The sequence below is a fragment of the Haematobia irritans genome, chromosome 1, assembly GCF_050003625.1.
Source record: "Haematobia irritans isolate KBUSLIRL chromosome 1, ASM5000362v1, whole genome shotgun sequence".
In the NCBI taxonomy this organism is placed as follows: Eukaryota; Metazoa; Arthropoda; class Insecta; order Diptera; family Muscidae; genus Haematobia; species Haematobia irritans.
This window is the reverse complement of record NC_134397.1, coordinates 272,000,035-272,019,146: the sequence shown is the minus strand read 5'-3', so window position 1 is coordinate 272,019,146 and position 19,112 is coordinate 272,000,035. Positions and strand designations below refer to the sequence as shown.

The following is a 19,112-nucleotide window of genomic DNA, read 5'->3' as shown; positions in this document are numbered from 1 at the left end:
AAGATGCCAAAACCTCAAAATAAGTCTTAGCCTCTATTTGAAGCGTTTTTATCTTAAATTTAAAGATTCTATATTTCACTGAATTTCAGGACGACTTTTTTAAATCAAAATATGTTTCTTTACTTTAATAAGGTTAGGTTAGGTTATGTTAGGTGGCAGCCCGATGTATCAGGCTCACTTAGACTATTCAGTCCATTGTGATGCCATATTGGTGAACTTCTCTCTTATCACTGAGTGCTGCCCGATTCCATGTTAAGCTCAATGACAAGTGACCTCCTTTTTATAGCCTAGCTTTTTGGTGTTCGGTCGAAGCAGGAATCGAACCCACGACCTTGTATATGCAAGGCGGGCATGCTAACCATTGCACCACGGTGGCTCCCAAACTTTAATAAAATTTGCCTTATTTCAAAGACATGCGATTTCACCGGAGGGACGCAAACTATAATCTTTATTTTCATTAAATTTCATTATTTTAAGGAAATTTGCCCTTAATATTTTGTAAATTGCGCATCCTAAAAATTAGGTTGCGTAATCTTTAATATCATTGAATATATTTTTCGGTATAATTCCACAATATATTCGTTATTCAATATTATCGTTATTCATTGTTTCGTTAAAATGTTCGCAAAGCAGTAACTTTTCAAAATAAAAGACTTGTCTTTTGAAGTAAATCTTAAAAATATATAATTTTAAACCTTTGTTTTTCTAAAAAAAAAATTTACACTTCTCAATTTCCTACTATTCCTCCTCTTTTAGATCCTCGAGTAAATGGATGGTTCATGATGTCCTCACCAATGCCCACATTTTTCCTGTGTGTCTTCTACGCTTATTTTAGTAAATCGTTAGGACCAAAGTTAATGGCTAAACGTAAAGCCATGGATTTAAGAAATATTTTAGTTTGGTATAATCTATTCCAGACTGTGTTTAGTGCGTGGATATTCTACGAGGTAGGTAACACCAACAACTATCAATTCGAATTTAGTTTGCCCATATACTAAATCAATTTCTATTGTTTTCATCAATTTCAGTATTTAATGAGTGGTTGGTGGGGCGATTACAATTTGAAATGTCAACCTGTTGACTATAGCAATAGTCCCAAGGCCTTAAGAGTAAGTAAAACAAAAAATATAAACAACGTTATACAGTATAGATGATACCACACACTCGGAAAGAAACCTTTCTCTAAGAAATCCAAATGCTATAAAATATTTGAATCGATTTTCTGAAATAATTGTTTGTTGTTTTTATGTTAATAAGGATGTTGATTTGTTTGAATATTTCATTCAGTACATTAGCTGTTTTTGTTTGTTTGCGCAATTAATTATCCGTTGATTTTAGGCATTAGCTCTTGACCTAAGGGCACTGAACTGATTTCGATTGATTTGCATTTGAATGGAATTTTATTTATCAATTTAAATATTTTGTAACATGATATAAAAATTCCGTTAGGAGTTCATATTTGTTTTTGGGAATCTTGTAACTTGTATTCCTATAAAAAAATTTAATCAAGTATAAAAAAGATGAGGTGGTTAGCCTTATGTTTGATAATAACAAGATTCTAAAACTCATTTACATATTGAAAATTACAACGGAGATTTCCTTTATCTTAGAACTAAACTTTCGCCAACATTAGTATAGCAAGGGGAGGAGTATGCAAAGTTTAGGTAGATTTGGCTTTATTTAGACTATCGTAGTCGATTGTGATAACACTTGTTAAATAACCTTCTTGTTAATAAGTGCTTCCCTATTCTATATTTAGTGCATGTGTAAAGCATTGGCTACTAAGGCCATCAGCTACTATATTTCGATAAAAAAATGTGACTTATGGTACAAAAAGAATGCCACACTGAAAAAAATATTGTCGTGAGGTCAAAGATTTCATGTCTTTAAAATACGAATGCAAATTTTGCTTAGCATAGAAGACACATTTCTCTAATATAAAGTTTTTTCCTTGTCCAAAAGTCGATAAACTTTTCAATGAAGTCGTATTGTTCTTATAATTAAGTGATTTCATATAAAAATGGGTATCATAACATGAAAGAAAAAATGTTTGGGCTAAGGTCAACTTGACTTTAATAATTCAGAAAAATGCTTTAAATTTAATGAAATTGTCCTTAAATTTGTTGCCTTTTTGCATCTTGACTACAAAGAAAAAAATTGTTCAAATATAGGACATGTTTTTCAACACTTTATTTTAAAGACGTTTTGTACTTGAAACATAACATAAATTCTATTGGAAGTCGAGTCTTAATTTGGAAAATAAAGTTTTTGTTAACTCGATTTTAAATGTCTTTGATAGCATATGAAGAAAAAAAAGCTGAAAAAGCAAAAAATTAAAATTTGCTTCCTAGAAGCAAGTACACAAAACCAAAATTTAAAAGAGAATTGTGTCTTAAAAGTATCCTTACTTGAATTCTCCGCTTCTTTGGCTCGGAATCAATACCAAAATTTTTAAAGTAAAGACAAAATCTTTGAAAACGGGCATGCATGCGGGCAATGCAGTTAATTCTATGGGTCATTAGCTGATTTGTACAATACTCAATTTTAACCCTTCAATGCGCACTGTATCTTTTAATATACAACAAGAGAAAAATTCTTACGTCTAAAAATTTTGACCGAATTTTACGAAATCATGTTTCTTACATTTGAAACATCTTAAAAAATATGTTTTTCCGAAAAATCGTACTATAGATTCGGAGTCATTTGAAACCAATCAAATTTTTTCAGTCAAATTTTGGACGAAAATTAAAAAAACCTAAAAATTGGAAGATAAGTAACATTTAAAATTGATGTTGCTAACAATTCTACGTAGTACAAAACTATATTTATTCTCTACTAAAATTGTAACAAATTGGTTGTAAACAAAAACGGGTTAATACCTCAGGTAGGATATACTGCGGCATATAATCTTTTTTTAAGTAATTTTGTCAAGTCATCAATCGGTTGGTTTTGTTGCATACAAATTGAGATGACAATGTCCTAGTCACTTAAGCGATCAATGATGATGCACAAATGAATGTAAGATTTAAGATTTCTATCATTTCGAATTTATTGAACAAAAATATTTTTTTTTTTATTAAATTATGTTCTTGTTATTTGAACAAATACCCTGTTGAATTTATCTTGGGTTCACTGACCGGATATGGGAATAATTTGAAGTCTACTTCATTTTCCATTAACGATAATGAACAGCATTTATTTTATAAACTGTCAATAACCTTAGGTTGATGGCATAATAAAAAATTTTTGAGAGCTAATATACATACAAACTACATTCCCAATCTCTCATAAATTGTTAAATTGAAAATAAAATATAGTACTGAACATCACAATACAAATGTCAAATTAAACTTAAAATATACAATATTAATTATGGACTCTTCATTTCGAATTTTACGAATATATTGTATTCAATGAAATCGATTTTAATGATATTTTTTAATAAATTACCTTTAGAATGCTCTCTTAATTTCTTACGTTATTAAAATATGTTAATACACAACTAATTTCATTTTCAAATATTACACAAGTATTTAATGTAAATTGTCCATTACTTTTCAGATGGCAAGCATATGCTGGTGGTATTATATTTCAAAATTCACGGAATTCTTCGATACACTGTTCTTCATATTGCGTAAGAAGACCCAACATGTATCGACACTACATGTAATTCATCATGGATGTATGCCCTTCTCGGTATGGTTGGGTTTGAAATTCGCACCAGGTAATTTTTTTAGCAATAATAGGAAATGTTTTCGAACAAATTATATTTACATTATAATTTACTTGTACAGGTGGCCACAGTACCTTCTTTGCCTTATTGAATTCATTTGTACATATTGTTATGTATTTCTATTATATGATTGCCGCCATGGGTCCACAGTATCAGAAATACATTTGGTGGAAGAAATATTTGACCACTTTCCAAATGGTATGTATAGTAGTGCTATCATTGTGTTTTGCTTGTGAAATATATGTATAATTAATGTCTAAATTTTAATTTATTATATAGGTACAATTTGTCGCCATTTTCTCACATCAGTTCCAATTGTTATTCCGCGAGTGTGATTATCCTAAAGGATTCATGGTTTGGATTGGTTTACATGGCGTTATGTTCCTATTTTTGTTCTCAGATTTTTACAAAACCAAATATACACAAGTTGCCCAAAAAGTTAAAGCCGTTACTGCTAATGGCCATGTCAAAGCAGAGCCTAAAGAACATCTCACAAACGGTAAACCCATGTCAAATGGCACAACAGTTTATGCCAATGGCGGCAGCAACAAAGGAGCTTGTATGGTAAGTAATAAGATAAAATAATTTAATTTGAATCTACTCATAAGATGGACCATCCATCTTCACACAAAAAAAATTTCTGATTTTATCACGAAATTAATTGATCCAAGTAAATTTTTAATAGAAATGTCTTCAATCACAGAAATGATAGTATCAATTAAAATATTAATTGAAGGTAAATTAAAAATTTAATTGATCCAATTAAAAAATTAATTGATACTATTAATTTTTGTGATTGATTTTTGTTTCAATTAAAAAATTTGTTGAATCAATTAAATTTTTAATAGACTATTTTTTAAAACTCAATTAAAATTTTAATTGGAAAAAATTTCGTGAAATTTTTTTCTGTGTTGAAATTTACCATAAAAAATGAGAATCACATATTTTTGTTTCTTATTAAAAGATTAAAAACATCACTTCGAACTGTAATAGCCAAAATGAGCTATAGGAGAGAGAATCATTAGGCCCAATGCTATACCTTATTATCTTGTTCTCAGTGGTTAATAGGTCAGGTATAGACAACCATTAAAATATTGAAATTTGTTTTTATTTTAGCTTTGGCAAATCTCTGCTCTTATTGAGGTTTCAAATTATTTGGCACACGGTACGGACTCAACTATCAGAAGTTAAGTTTTGTGGTACAGCACCACCACTTTTCTTTCCTAAATCCTCCATTGAAATGATACGAGACATTGTAATATTACAGTCCTCTATCTCAGGCATACACTACTATGTGTTCAGGTTAAAAAAAACTTCATCAGAGATCTTTAGCTTTTTTCATTTCTGAAAGTTAAGATGCTTATCGAAGAGGTTTCACATATAACGAACAAGGAGTTTAGACTTGGCTATTGAGATAAATAAAACCTCACTGCTTTCGTTAATAAGAGAGAAGTTGACTAAATGGGTCATAAAAACGAATTTAAAAGCAACCATTTTTCATTGGTATTATTACATACTCATAGATTATAGTCTGCAAAAAAAACAAAAACTGCCAGTGCTGTTATATTTTTGTAGTTCTGAATCTAGCGAACATTCATTCATAATTATTCCCTATTAAGTTGACTAATTTCTTATGAATGACTTCTAACGTTTTACAATTTACCCATGCATAAATTATTTAACAATCTCGTATTCACTGGAAACCACAAACCAATCAATCATACAAACAACTAAGACGATTGACAAATCAGTTCAACCTTCAACATTTACGAGTGATCATTAACCTTTGATCCCATGGTGGAGGTGATTTTTATCACACTCTACGCATTTGTCTCAGTTTTAATGGAGATTGTTTGTTTAGATTTTTAGCACATTTGTACACATGTACCTTCAATACTCGAAATCATCTTCAAATTCACAATTTTTTCTTTCTAAACATTACCCCAACAATGTGCTTCACTCAAGTGAGGGTACATGAGTACATATTCCCAAAGTCCATACTTTTGTTGATGCTTAAAGGGCGAGACGACAAAATTGTATTTTCTTCTAAATAAATATTGAAGAAAGCTTAACGAATCGTAGACCAGCAAGTGTCGATTACTTGAATATTTAGGTCCGGTTTAACATCAAAGTGTTAATTAAATACAATTACCTATAATAGCAAAAATATTAATAGTAAATATAGAAAAAATGTAGGTAAACACTCTAACCAGTATAGTGGCTCTGGAGATTTACGCAAAACTTCTAATGACTAGCAGAAAGATTTTGAACGTTAAGCAATCAAGCGTTAAAGTGGATCCCAAAATGAGGCGGAATAATTCCATAGTGATTTGCGTCAATGTAATATTTAATTATTCAATAGCTTTGTATACATATTTACTTAATAGTTTTTGCATTACTAAATGCATATTCGACTTGTCTACTCCTACTCTCTGGGGGATCAAAGGTTTATTTGTATATTTGCAAATGTAATTTTTTTTTATAATTCCACATGATTTCTGCCTAAGCTATAACGATATATAGTATAGGTTTGGTTTTTTCCTGGAGGTGTGCGCGTGACTGAAATTTAACTCACACTCACGCACATTCACGAAGCAAAATGTTTATTCACGGACGCTCACGCACGATACGTGTTGTAGCCAATCTTTCTCACGCACATTCACGAAATTAAAACCAGTATTCACGCACGCTCACGCACGAACTACTTTTAAAGACTCGCACTCACGCACGATTCATGACAATTCACGTGATTCACAACAAATTCACGAGACTTATGACATTTTTCAAACGGAAATCAGCAAAGGTAACAAAATTCGAAAATATAATATGGTTCAAGAGCTAAATTAATTTCAATTTACATACGAGTATGAATTAAATATTGATTTTTTTTCGTGAGCGTGATTTTGCAGAAATTTTATTCACGTACACTCACGAACCGATTTTATTTCTCACGCACGACATATTCATTTAGTCCCACTCACGAGAGTTCCTTCAAATTTTGTTCACGACTCACATGATTCACGCGTGTCACGCGCACACCTCTATTCTTTCTCTTATATTCGTTTTATTTAGTATGTATTAGAATCGTATAATGACTAATTTTATTTTTAAAAATTAACACTTTTGTACAGTTTACTACTTTACATATATGTAATTTCATGATCAAAAAAAATGTTTTTGTGATTAAAAATGAAAAATATTTTTTTTATTATTATTATCTTTATTTGTAATTTGAAGCCTTAAAGGCCAATTGAGGTAAATTACAATAAATCTACTAAAGAATAACACTCCGAAACAAAGCTTTACTTATAATCTAAAATGGTTAAAGGTATTTGTAGAAACTTTTTACACACAAAACATAATTCTTGTTACCGAATTTCGGATTACATTTTTATTTTTCTCCAACACCCAAAAAGAGAACCATATTGATCAACAAATAATTCTATGCACCCAAAAAAACAGAACAACATAATTAGCAAATAAATCTATTCATTATATGTTCAAAAGGTTCGTACATGTAGTAATTTTATATAACATGTCAATTGAATATTAACTCTTCGATACCATTTTGGTAGTACGATTTATCCCTTCACAGAAAAAAATATCACCAACATATTTCCAATTAAAAAGTTAATTGAAGTTGAAAATGTTTTCAATTAATAAATTAATTGATACAATTAACTTTTTAATCATGGTAGAAACATTAAGTTAATTAAGTCAATGATTGAAAATTTTAAAATTTTTAATAAAAAAAATAAATTGATACAATTAACTTTTTAATCAAATTCGGAAGACTAATTCAGTTAAAAAAGTGCTGATTTTCTTTTAATTGTTAATTAAAAATGTATTTCAAACAATCATTTGTTAATCCAAATAAAAACTCTAAGTCAATTCAGAAAGTAATTAAAAGTAGTTACCTTTTTTAATTAATAAATTAACTGAGTTTTGCAATCAACATCAATTAAATTTTTAATTGAATCAATTAAAAAATTAATTGAAATTTGCTGAAAAAATCAATTAATTTTTTAATCAAGAATTTGTTCTATGCCCAATTAAAACTGTGATTGATACTATCATTTTCGTGATTGAAGACATTTCAATTAAAAAATTAATCGGATCAATTAATTTGGTGATTGAATCAGAAAAAAAATTTTGTGTATTCCTTCAAAATAGCTTGAGTTTCGACCACCGTTTATTCGACGAAAATTTCTTCCCAATGAACATCCGTTTGAAATTTGATAATTAGGAATTAGTTCCTGGTGGCCAGATTTAGAGTTTACGTAGATGCGGAAGTAATTTGATTTTCAGCTCATGAATTTGTTGTGCATTGTAAGCTCAATGACAAGGGACCTCCTTTTTATAGCCGAGTCCGAACGGCGGTCCACATTGCAGTGAATCCACTTACAAAATGTCACCAGCATTACTGAGGTGTGACATTTCTGAGTGTTTCATAGCTTCTCTAAGTGATTTTACTGCAATGTGGAACGCCGTACGCTATATGCTAGCCAGCCGCCGCACTGTGGGCCAAATGACAGGTTTTTGACGCATTAAATCAACGGAAGCACCTAGAGCTCTGAAATTTTGTACATTTACCACTGATGATGCGAATAAAGTATAATATAAAATTTTGGACAGATCCGCCCACTGCCACGCCCACTTTGAAATGAAGGGCGTATTTCAACCCAAAGCGCCTAGAGCTCTGAAATTTTGTACATGTACTACTGGGGATGAGAATAAAGTATGATAAAAATTTTGGATCGATCCGCCCACTGCCACGCCCACTTTCAACTGAAGGGCGTATTTCAACCCAAAGGAAGCGCCTAGAGCTCTGAAATTTTGTACATGTACCACTGGGGATGAGAATAAAGTATGATCAACATTTCGGACCGATCCACCCACTGCCACGCCTATTTTCTAATGGAGGATGTATCTCAACCAATTTTATCATACACCAATTTAAATATATCAATATGTAGTAACATTGGAAACTGAAAATCGAGATTAGAACTGATCCATACTGTTACTCCATCTTGATCACTACCTTAGAGTGTATATGATTTCAGAAATTTTAGTTCAATTCAATCTCTTGCACTCTCATTTTAGCTAAAAGTTTTGAATACCATTATTTCTGCAAAACTATGTAGGAATGGGAACATATTCGTTAAAAAATGTCCAGATTTTGCCAACCCTGTATGTGTTTGTAGAAAAAAAAAAACATTTTTGCGTTCCCAGTCCAAAAATAACATTTTGTTCTTGAAACATGTTTGAAGTGATCTTATTACTTCTGTACGTATCACTACCTTGACACTCTGCTATATGTAAGTCTATATTTAAATATTAGCTTTATGATTTAAGAAATTTTGTAACGGAACCTGTGTCGACGAATCAGTTACAGTAAGACATTCTATTTCCCTGCACAATTGTTTAACTTTTTACTTCAAGTTGTCGTGGTAGACTTCTCTATTTTTAATGTTTTTGCATCATTATTACAGCACTGGGAGTTGTTTTCTATCCAATATTTAATAATTTCTGGGTTTCGATTGTAACACCATAATTATAATGGGGTACCTTCATTAGCACTTATAAGCAGAAAGACAACATCTCAACCTTTCTAACGCACTATAGAACTCTACCAATCCGTTCCAAGTTAGTAAGTTCTACTGCAGACAACATGGGACATACATTAAATTAACCTAAGAGAAAATATGCTTTTTGTCACAATTTTTTCTTAAATAACCAAAAAATATTTACAATCGTTTTTAATTGTTTTTATTTATTTATTTATTTAAGTCTATGGAAATAAAATATTCCTTACAGACTACTTAGAACTAAAAATATATTAAATCCAGAATATTAACAACTTTAGAAAATTTATCAAATATATCAATATCTTCATAGGAGATATTATTAAATTCAGCCAATGCACGACTCATTGGTTCATTGGAACCATAATTAGTCCTATGACGGGGTATATGAAACAACTCACTACTACGCAAAGTCCTAAGAGGAACCCTGAAGTGGATATTTTCAAGTAAACCCGGAATATTAAAGACAAATAACAACGCCTATTAGCCAAAGTTTTCATATGAATTAATCGACATTTCGCCTCATAAGTGGGATACGGTACAGAAAAGTTAAGCGGGTAGAGTGCAAAATTAATAAATTTCCTCTGAATCCTTTCAAGTCTTTGGGAATGAATTCCATAATAAGGACTCCAAACAAAAACACCATATTCCAATTTAGACCTAACTAAAGCAGTATAAACTAACTTAACCGAATAAGGATCCTTGATCCTTTTTACTAAAAGTACATACTTTGACTTATATTTTACATTTCAAATTAAGTTTATAGCTTTTAAAACTTTTTTTACCACCAAAATCTCTAAATCTCCTTGCTAAACTTTGAATTCAAAAAAAAAAAACATCAATAACAAAGAGTTTCCACTTCGTCGACCTGGAACGGCCAAACGGGTTGTCATATTGTTTAATCATTTTGTTTTTTTTTGCTAATGGTTTGTCAACTTTTTTGTAGCACCAAATGTTTAACCCTGGAAAGTCATCCTTAGTTTTTGTACACAAACGTCATCCTTCGTCATTTTGACTACAGCTTATTTCAAGACGCTATAATTTGCATCGTGAGCAAAAATGAGAACCAATATTATGTTTATTTCCTTATTAAATCGACCTTATTAAAATCGACCAAAAAGCACTTTAAATCGAAAATGAAATTAAGCGTCGTCATTTTGACGAAGGATGACTGTCCAGGGTTAATTTTCACAAGTTCAAAAATTGATTTTATGCGTGAGATTTCGGTCATTTGGTCCAATGTGCGCCGGTTTGAATCATATTTGTAGCAAGCCAATTAATTTTTTTAGCAATTTTTCTGTATACTTAGCAACTAGTAAAGGTAAATGTGAGATGAATTGACTGTCTTTGGCTAGGATTTTATAATATGGACAAAGGGGAACTCGACCTTGTTCGAGCAATTTTCATATCTATGCTCAACAATTTGAATTTTTATACCCACCATCATTATCTGACTCCATAAAAACTTATTTCTAAACAACAAATTTAATAAAAAAAAAGTAATAATAATCTCTATAAAATCTTGTATTTCTTTGCAGCCCGTTTTGGACGATGAATGTGAAAGTTCATTAATAACCAATGGCCATTTGATGAAAAATGGCATCTACTCCAATGGCTTTGCCAACGGCAGTGATCATATACTCAAGGAGGGTGTTATCTCATCCAATGAAGCTATTCTTAATCCAGATACCAGTAGCTCTAGTCTGCATCAGAGAAAAGTCAAATAAGCTAAACCAACAAAAAAACAAAAATCACACAAAACTCTCGATTTAAGCCTATTAAAATATTTAAATTAATTTTATATAGTTTTTAGCAACAAATTCTAAATATGTATGAGAGAAGAGAAACAGAACAGAAAACCAACAACCACAACAACAAACCAATGGATTCAAGAACAAAATGAATGTTTTATATATTATATAAAATTTATATAGCTATTAAACAAAAACTAAAACAAAACGACAAATTGTGTAAACCATAAACAAATCAAAAACCAACATCCCCTCCCAACTAGAAAATATAATGAAACATATTTCATAAAAAATGGGTAATATGAGAAACTAGTAACTACTTTGAAAGAGTAAAGAAAAGTGGTAGAACAGGCATTTAGCACGCACAACAAAACTAAACCTCCGAAGCTGCTGTATCCATTCTACAACTTTTACTATTATGTAATTCACTTCTCCACTAATCGTTGATATCAAAATCAAAACAATCAATCGTTCATAAAGCATTACATTTTATTTTGTAAATTATTGTAAGTTATATAATAAACACTGTTATACACATACACACTCACATAAAAAAAAACACACACACACACCCATCTAAAACATGGGCATATTGGCTAAGATAAAAAAGTGTTAAAATTTTATTTTAGCAAAAACAATTAGAAAACCATCATTGTTTCATAAGTTTATTGTTTTCTTTATTTTTTTGATATTTTAATTGTACACTAGCCTCTAAAAGAAATATTTTTGTAAAATGGTCAAATTTGAAACTTAATAATTTTCCTAAATATTTTTGCTAACAATAAAATGACAAGATTTTATAAAATCTTTAATAATTTTACAAAAGAACTTTTGAAAAACAAAACTATCTTTGTTTTATACTAAGGTTTAGGAATTTTCTCTTTTTCCTTGCACGGATGCCTTTATTGTTCAAATGTTAGGCTTTTGATGCAACTTACATTACTACATATGTTGTAAATATAGTTCTTTTGCAGGCATTAAGTAAAAAAAAAACTCCCAATCACTTTGTAGTTTAAACTTGGTTGAATTTTAAAAAAATTTGCAACTTTCTTTCAATTAAATTTGTACAGACAGGTTAAGCAAACAGGGGCTTATCGCAGCATTCGATATCGCATTCTTAATTTTTGTAATCACGGGTCGTGTGTCAATTACTCGAGAACTTATTCGATTGGTAAGTTCTAATGGTAAAACATTTGGCACCGTTTATATTTTATATTTTTTCTTCATATTGGAACAGTAAAAATATATGTTTTAGCTTATATAGTTAATTTGTTTGTATCGTAGTCTTATTGTTAGTATTTACGAAAAATGTAAGTCTTACTAATGCGAAACCAAATTGGCAAATGGCCACATAAAAAATTATATACAGACAAGATAGACTTCCATGAGATTCCGAGCAAAAAATTAGCGATCAAACCTAACGCTTCTGGGCTACCATATGAGAATGGTAGCTTTTTAAACAATAAACTCGCACACAAAAAAATTATTTTCTGATTCAATCACGAAATTAATTGATCCAATTAACAGCCATGTTCTTTTTTCCATTCTTTTCCGAATCCGACAAAATAATAAAATCCACTCTAATTATTTTCGGTACAAATTTCCTGTTCTTAAATTAGAGTGATTTTGACTCCCATTTTCGAGTCAGCTAAGGCAACTCTAACTTCTCTCAAATGTTTTTCCTGGCATTTAGAGAAAATCGCACTATAAAGATTCACAGGAATAAAGGGACCTATTGGTTATTAAATATTTCTTATATATTGAATATTATGCGATAAAATATTTAATGTAAAAAATAGCAAGAAAACATTCTATTTTATAAATAAATGCCTTTTGATGATGATTGTGAATGGGTATTTTATAATATATTGTGATTCTAATTGGTTTAGATTAATTATGTTTGCTCTAAAATATTTGGAGAATTTTTTCTCTAATTCGGATTGAAAAACACCTTTAGAATCGGAATTTTCTCTAAATGAGGTAAATCGAATTGAAGAACATGGGCGTAATTGTTTAATTTAAATCACATCGATCACAGAAATGATAGTATCAATTAAAAAATTAATTGAAAGTCAATTTAAATATTAAATGATACTATTAAATTTTGTGATAACAAATTTTTGAATCAATTAAATTGTTAATTGAATATTTTTTAAAACTCAAGATTAGAAAAATTTTCGTGAAATAGGTCTATAGCTTTTTTATTACTCGACATTGGGCAATGATACTTGATTACTCTTATTCCTTATGTGTCGCCTTTAAAATTAAAAAAAAAAAATATGAGATGTGAAGATATTTGGTGGCATTTCACATCCTATTGCATTTCCTTCACACATAAAAATAAATTCTGATGCAAACACAAAATTAATTGATTCAATTAATTTTTTAATTGAAATGTCTGCAATCACAGAAATGATAGTATCAGTTATAAAATTAATTGAAAGTCAATCACATTTTTTAAATTATTTTTTATGACTGATTTTTGTCTCAATTAATTTTTTTTTTTACTCAATTAAGACTTTAATTGGAAAAATTTTCGTGAAATTTTTTTCTGTGTATGTCCACAGTAGAGCAATATCCTCTATGTGAAGTACGGTAAAACAAATAACAAAAATCGGAATGCTAAGTGAACCCAAAAGGATGCTGTTAAAATGCAATACAATACAAGTGTAACTAAACCTGGGGGGTTACTCTGTATTGCGATGCGTAAGAAAAATTGTCGCGAATCGAGTAATTGGTACTCAGTAATTCGTTTTCGTATCTACCTTGCGCATCTAGTTTTCGCAAATCTGGCATCACCGCACTCTATAATGCGAAAGCGTATGTCAAACTCGTTCGTTGATCGCAAAAATCGTGCGCAAACAAAATAGCAATCGCAAAGTAACAAATATGTAAGTAAGCACAATTAAATTTTTATATTTGTATCTAAATTGTTTATTGTTTTAGGGAAAAACCAAAAAAGTTACAGACACAGCAACGTCAGTTCCAAACTTTGGTAGACTTTATGGTCTCTTCCGCAGTTACCTCAAATTGTATGTGCTTGGGACAAAGTATTCGTTCAATCACCTCGCAAACTTCTTTTAAGCAGCGCGACATAGATTGCTCTGATAGTCCTAAAAGATGGTCTTGGCCGATTTGTAGATAACCACCTTGTCCAAGCAATTTCAAAGCAGCGGCCACTTTTATTGGAGTTGGAATGGCTGTGGATTTATTTGGAACGACGAGGTCGTCTTTAATAGCGTTTAATACATACATAAACGCATCTTTATTAAGACGAAATCTATAAAAATGAAATATTCGAAAACGTTTGTCACATAATTTGAGTTTCCATTTTCTTACCCGTGGTCACTTAGGGAGAGTATATTTGACCGATCTCGCAAAATTCTTCTTGTAATTCGTTCATGTTAATTTTCTTCAAACCATAACGCTATCGAATCCATAATTATTACTTTTTTGTTATAAACGATTAGCAAGTTTTAAAAGAACACGCACCGAACGGAAGATTGTTTAAAATGTTTTTATTTACAATTTTTTGACATTTCTTTTTATCATTTTCGTTATTGTTTACATTGTGCAGCCAGCGTTGTCATATTTTCGCTTTATTTTGCTAAAGCGTTACCATATTTTCAGTTTACTTTGCGAAAGCGTTTGCGCAAGTGATACAGAGTACCGAATTGTACTCTTAACGCATTTAACTATCGCATCGCATTTGCTTTCGTATCGCAATACAGAGTAACCCCCCTGTGAGTTTTAGTTACACTTGTATTGGAAGTGATTGCTTTTCAGTCGTGAGTAATAAAATGAAAAAGTAAGAAACATTCTTAATTAAATTTATTTTTCCGATTTCTTATGATACCAGCAAAAATTGTATACTGAATTCCAGGTCAGATCGGTTCACTTAAATTTTTTTTTTATAGCTATTTTCTGTATATCAAATGAAAACCCAGTCGATAAAAAAGCAGTTACTCGAATTCGAATCAATTTGGCTTTCTGTATTTTTGAAAGTTCGTTTCGTTTGCATGAGAATACAATGTTTTGGCCAGATAATTTATTCAAAGTAAGGTATATTAAGGAAAATATTTTACAAAGTCACCATATTGCCACTTTGATTGTTAGTCAAATTGAAACATTGTTCAACAAATGGGAAATTTAAAGCAGAGACAATGTGATAATGTATCCATGTATGCTTCGAAATTCGTACCATCATTTATTTCGATACTTTACTGTCATCATTTTAAAGCAAATGTATAAAATAATATTATTTTGAAGATTTATTTTTGTCACAATTGTCAGTTAAATTGGCGTAGCTAGCAACATTCTCCTAAGGGGTGAGAGCTACAATGTGTACTCATTGTTAAGTTACCTCAAAAAGATGAGCAATTAATTCGTGTAGATGGGAAGAATACAGAATATTTAATTCAAGGATATATAATAATAGCATGAAGAAATACTGCATGTTATTTGGTAGGGGGAGATGACAAACCCATAGAACTCCTATACTATGACATTAATAAAATACTGACAATCAAAGTTTTGCTCAAATGAAAAAAAATTATCAAATTTAATCATGAAAGTACTTTACTAAATATACCTTAATTCAAATGTTAATAATGTTTTAACTTTTTCCTTAGCACATTGTATACGTTTGTTTCATACTCAACAACAAAATATGAATTGACTTGTCTTTCGACACAGAGAAACCACAATCAAGTTTCTTTCGTTTGAAATACGAAAGAATGCTATCCTTCAACATACACAAACGGAGCATTAACTTTCATTATTTTATCCATCATTGCTATGTTTTATACCCGGTAAAATTTAGAAAATTAAATTTAGTGCAAAAAATTCACAAACCTCGGATATGTCATCATGTTATGATGTAAAAATTATATCCATCTCTAGAAAATTTCTGTATGTACAATTTTTATGATGGATTAGGATGGATTTCTATTTTTTTTTGCTGGGATAGGTTGTCATCTCCGTGAAGCTATATTGAAATGCAATTCAGTCGTTTGATCGATTTGAAAAGGGCAATTGAAATGCAAATGTATCAAAAATCAATTTCCAGCGGAATAAAATTTTAGACCAACGAATTTCTGCTTAGTTGCCTACCAAATCATACTAACGATTCCAATCTCGAAAATGTGGACATCTACAGATAAGGTTTAAGTTTTGTATCCAGATTCGGGCGCACTATCTACAAATGAATACAATTTTGAATGTTTGAGCTATTTTCCTCCATGACGGTTTATCTTTCGTGAGCATGCTTTGTTTTTGGGCCTTGAGATCCAGGGTAGAACCCAGCAACCATTAAAGCGGGGCACCTAATTAAATTATGCCTAACTAAGTCCTTTACATTAATGGTAAGTAAATTTGAATTAAGGTATCTAGCTTTGCCCTATTGAGTTATTAAAGTTTTCCACCCACCATCCCTGACCCTCAACTATTATGTAGTTCCTATCAGAAATATTGGCCTTAGACCCAACATTAATATATTAGACTTCTAAAAAGAACTCACGAGAAGGGACAGCATCATCTAAATTTCGTATTCTTTTTAGTTTTATAAAACGGCTGAAAATTCTTAGCTACATCAATGGGCCTTAAAACAATATATGGCATAAGGTTTATAAGTTAAAATATACACGAGAAATATCAGACGTACAAAAGTAATTGGGTAGGGTTGCGTTAGGGTATCATTTAGTCGACATCGCCCGGCCTTAGGCTTTTCTTAAACCAGCCGTCTTTAACTCTTTGTTACTTGTTGGGTGTTCAATGTCATTAAGCATAAAGCAGTGCTTCTAAAACTTTTTCTCCAATACGCTTCAAAATATAGACTACAAAAACCAGGCGTATAAAATTATTTGGGTAGAGTTGTCTTTTAGTCGGGTCCTAGCCTTTCCTTTTTTTCTCCATTATATATGATGCAAAGTTGATTTTTATATTCCAAGTTAAATTTTATTGAACTGAAATCAGCGCTTCTTTAACATAAACTATAGCCTAGGGAAAACAGTGTATTAAAGTAACTAACAACCACCTAATATATTTGTTTTCATTTTTTATAATAATAGTACTCGTTAAGAAAAAAAAAAAAATACGCGAAACATTGTTATTAAATATATTTTTTTTAATAGTATAGATTTTTTATGTTTAAAGTCAAAACTATTTCACTAGATGTTTGTAATCTTAAGAAAAATGTAATTTTTAAGTAACCACAAAAATGGACCAGAGGTTTTTCTATTTAATTATAGAAAACACTATAACAAGAAGTTGGTTAAGTAGTCATTTGTTTCTAGCTAAACACAAATAATAAATCACTTAAAGTAAATATGCCTATATACTAAATTAGAAAAGAATAAAAACAACATTATCATTATAATACGATCATTATTTGCTAAAACCAGAAACAAAAACCAAACACAAAAGAGCTAATTAAAATACTATATATAATAATTAAAAGTAAATCAACAGACAGCGCTAATTAAAAAGATGTGCATTATACAAAAATTTATTAATAATCCTGGAATTTACCTAAACAGTCAGACTGCTTGCTGGGATTATTGCCATTAACAGCTAATAAATTAGAAAAAGAAAAAATATGGAAATTTTATAATTTTTTTTTAAATAATAATTGACTCTTTATTGAGAAAACATGTATACCTAGATAAAATTAAAACTAAATAGAGAGTTGCAAACAAAATAATTTGAATACATTAACTTTCCTATATTCAAGAACAATCATTTATTTGATAAGAAGCATAAAATGATTTGCATTTATTAAAAACAAGAACTAATAAAATTTCATCTACTAAAAGAGATGAGAATCAGATATATGGAGAACAAATTTAAATTCTTAAATAAAATTCGAAACTAACTACCAGCTATTGTGTTTATTATTTAAGACTTAGATGCAAATGATGCAAATTGTTATTCCTCCAAGAAGTTTGTTGGAATCACAACAGAAAACTCTACAGGACAAGTCTCAAAAGTTCGGCACATTTTCTTCGACGTCATTCTTTTATTTTTGGTTTAAATAAATATTGTATATTTCAACTGGAATTTTGAATCTTTCGATTAAATATAGAAAGTTGATAGAAATATTCGAAAACAAAATGGGAAACTGTGCAATGATTTGTATTTGTAGTTTTAAGCCTCGCCTTTGGCACGAAATCAATACAAAATCAAATTCAAAATCTTTGCATCCAATCTGAGTATACATTCTTATATTTCAGAAAAGATTTGTTAAAATAACGAACATTTACTCATACTCTTGGATTTTTAACAACAATTTACGAAATTCTTCCTTCTCATAAAAGAAAACTTTAATTCAAGGTAAAGAAAAAATCATTACCATATTAACTATTTGTGATAATTTTTTCCACTTCAGCTTGCTTCGAATTTATTTGTACGGTTATTGACTTTTATACACAAGTTTGGAATTAATTTTCTGTGGCAAAAGTTGAAACAAAAAAAATAATCTAAAACAATAAAATTTTTTGCAATAAAAAATATGTATGAGTTCAACAATAGGGCTTTTTTCTTTTAGCACTGGATACCCTAAGCCGTGAAGGACTAAAAGAAAACAGAGTACTCGTTTAAGGCCAGTATTAAGTTGGCATTATCGCGCTAAATTGGCAATTTTTTCACTGTTACTTTTCTTTAATAATTCATTTCACCAAAAATAAACATTTTCAATTTTTGTATTGGATCATTCCCCATCAAGTTATAATAAAATTTCCAACAAGAAGATATATTTTTATCCTTTTTTTGTAGATTTAGATTTATGCAACACTATCATCAGCTGTTTAAAAGCAATCACAGAAAAGAAGTGAAATCTTGCATTTTTAATGTATGAAATGCTCCAATTAGTAATAAATATTTACTACTACCATTATTTATGACACTGTACCACTTTCTTGTTTTTCGATCAATTAGTCACAATAAAGTGCTATTGTGAATCGAAGAAGCGTCACTTTATCAAAATAAAGGGTGATTCTTTTGAGGTTAGGATTTTCATGCATTAGTATTTGACAGATCACGTGGGAT

The 19,112-nt window shown here is 30.1% G+C and overlaps 1 protein-coding gene and 1 long non-coding RNA gene across 9 annotated transcripts in view; one reads left to right on the top strand and one right to left on the bottom strand.

Annotated features, from left to right (window-relative positions):
- The window catches only part of LOC142224684 (very long chain fatty acid elongase 7), a 107,694-nt gene extending 93,307 nt beyond the window's left edge, over positions 1 to 14,387 (top strand). For all 8 annotated transcript variants that reach the window (XM_075294488.1, XM_075294476.1, XM_075294491.1 and 5 more), the window contains 7 exons: positions 757 to 947; positions 1,029 to 1,109; positions 3,562 to 3,724; positions 3,795 to 3,931; positions 4,013 to 4,297; positions 10,857 to 13,960; positions 14,016 to 14,387. In XM_075294488.1, the coding sequence (XP_075150603.1) occupies positions 757 to 947; positions 1,029 to 1,109; positions 3,562 to 3,724; positions 3,795 to 3,931; positions 4,013 to 4,297; positions 10,857 to 11,045 (1,046 nt within the window). In that variant the 3' untranslated portion in view covers positions 11,046 to 13,960; positions 14,016 to 14,387. The remainder of the gene's footprint in view (positions 1 to 756; positions 948 to 1,028; positions 1,110 to 3,561; positions 3,725 to 3,794; positions 3,932 to 4,012; positions 4,298 to 10,856; positions 13,961 to 14,015) is intronic.
- LOC142224713 (uncharacterized) lies at positions 13,980 to 14,807 on the bottom strand. The gene is made up of 2 exons (XR_012719190.1): positions 14,409 to 14,807; positions 13,980 to 14,349 (listed from the first exon to the last, which is right to left on the bottom strand). It is a non-coding gene; the product is annotated as an uncharacterized LOC142224713 (long non-coding RNA).
- Between the last annotated feature and the right edge of the window lie 4,305 nt (positions 14,808 to 19,112).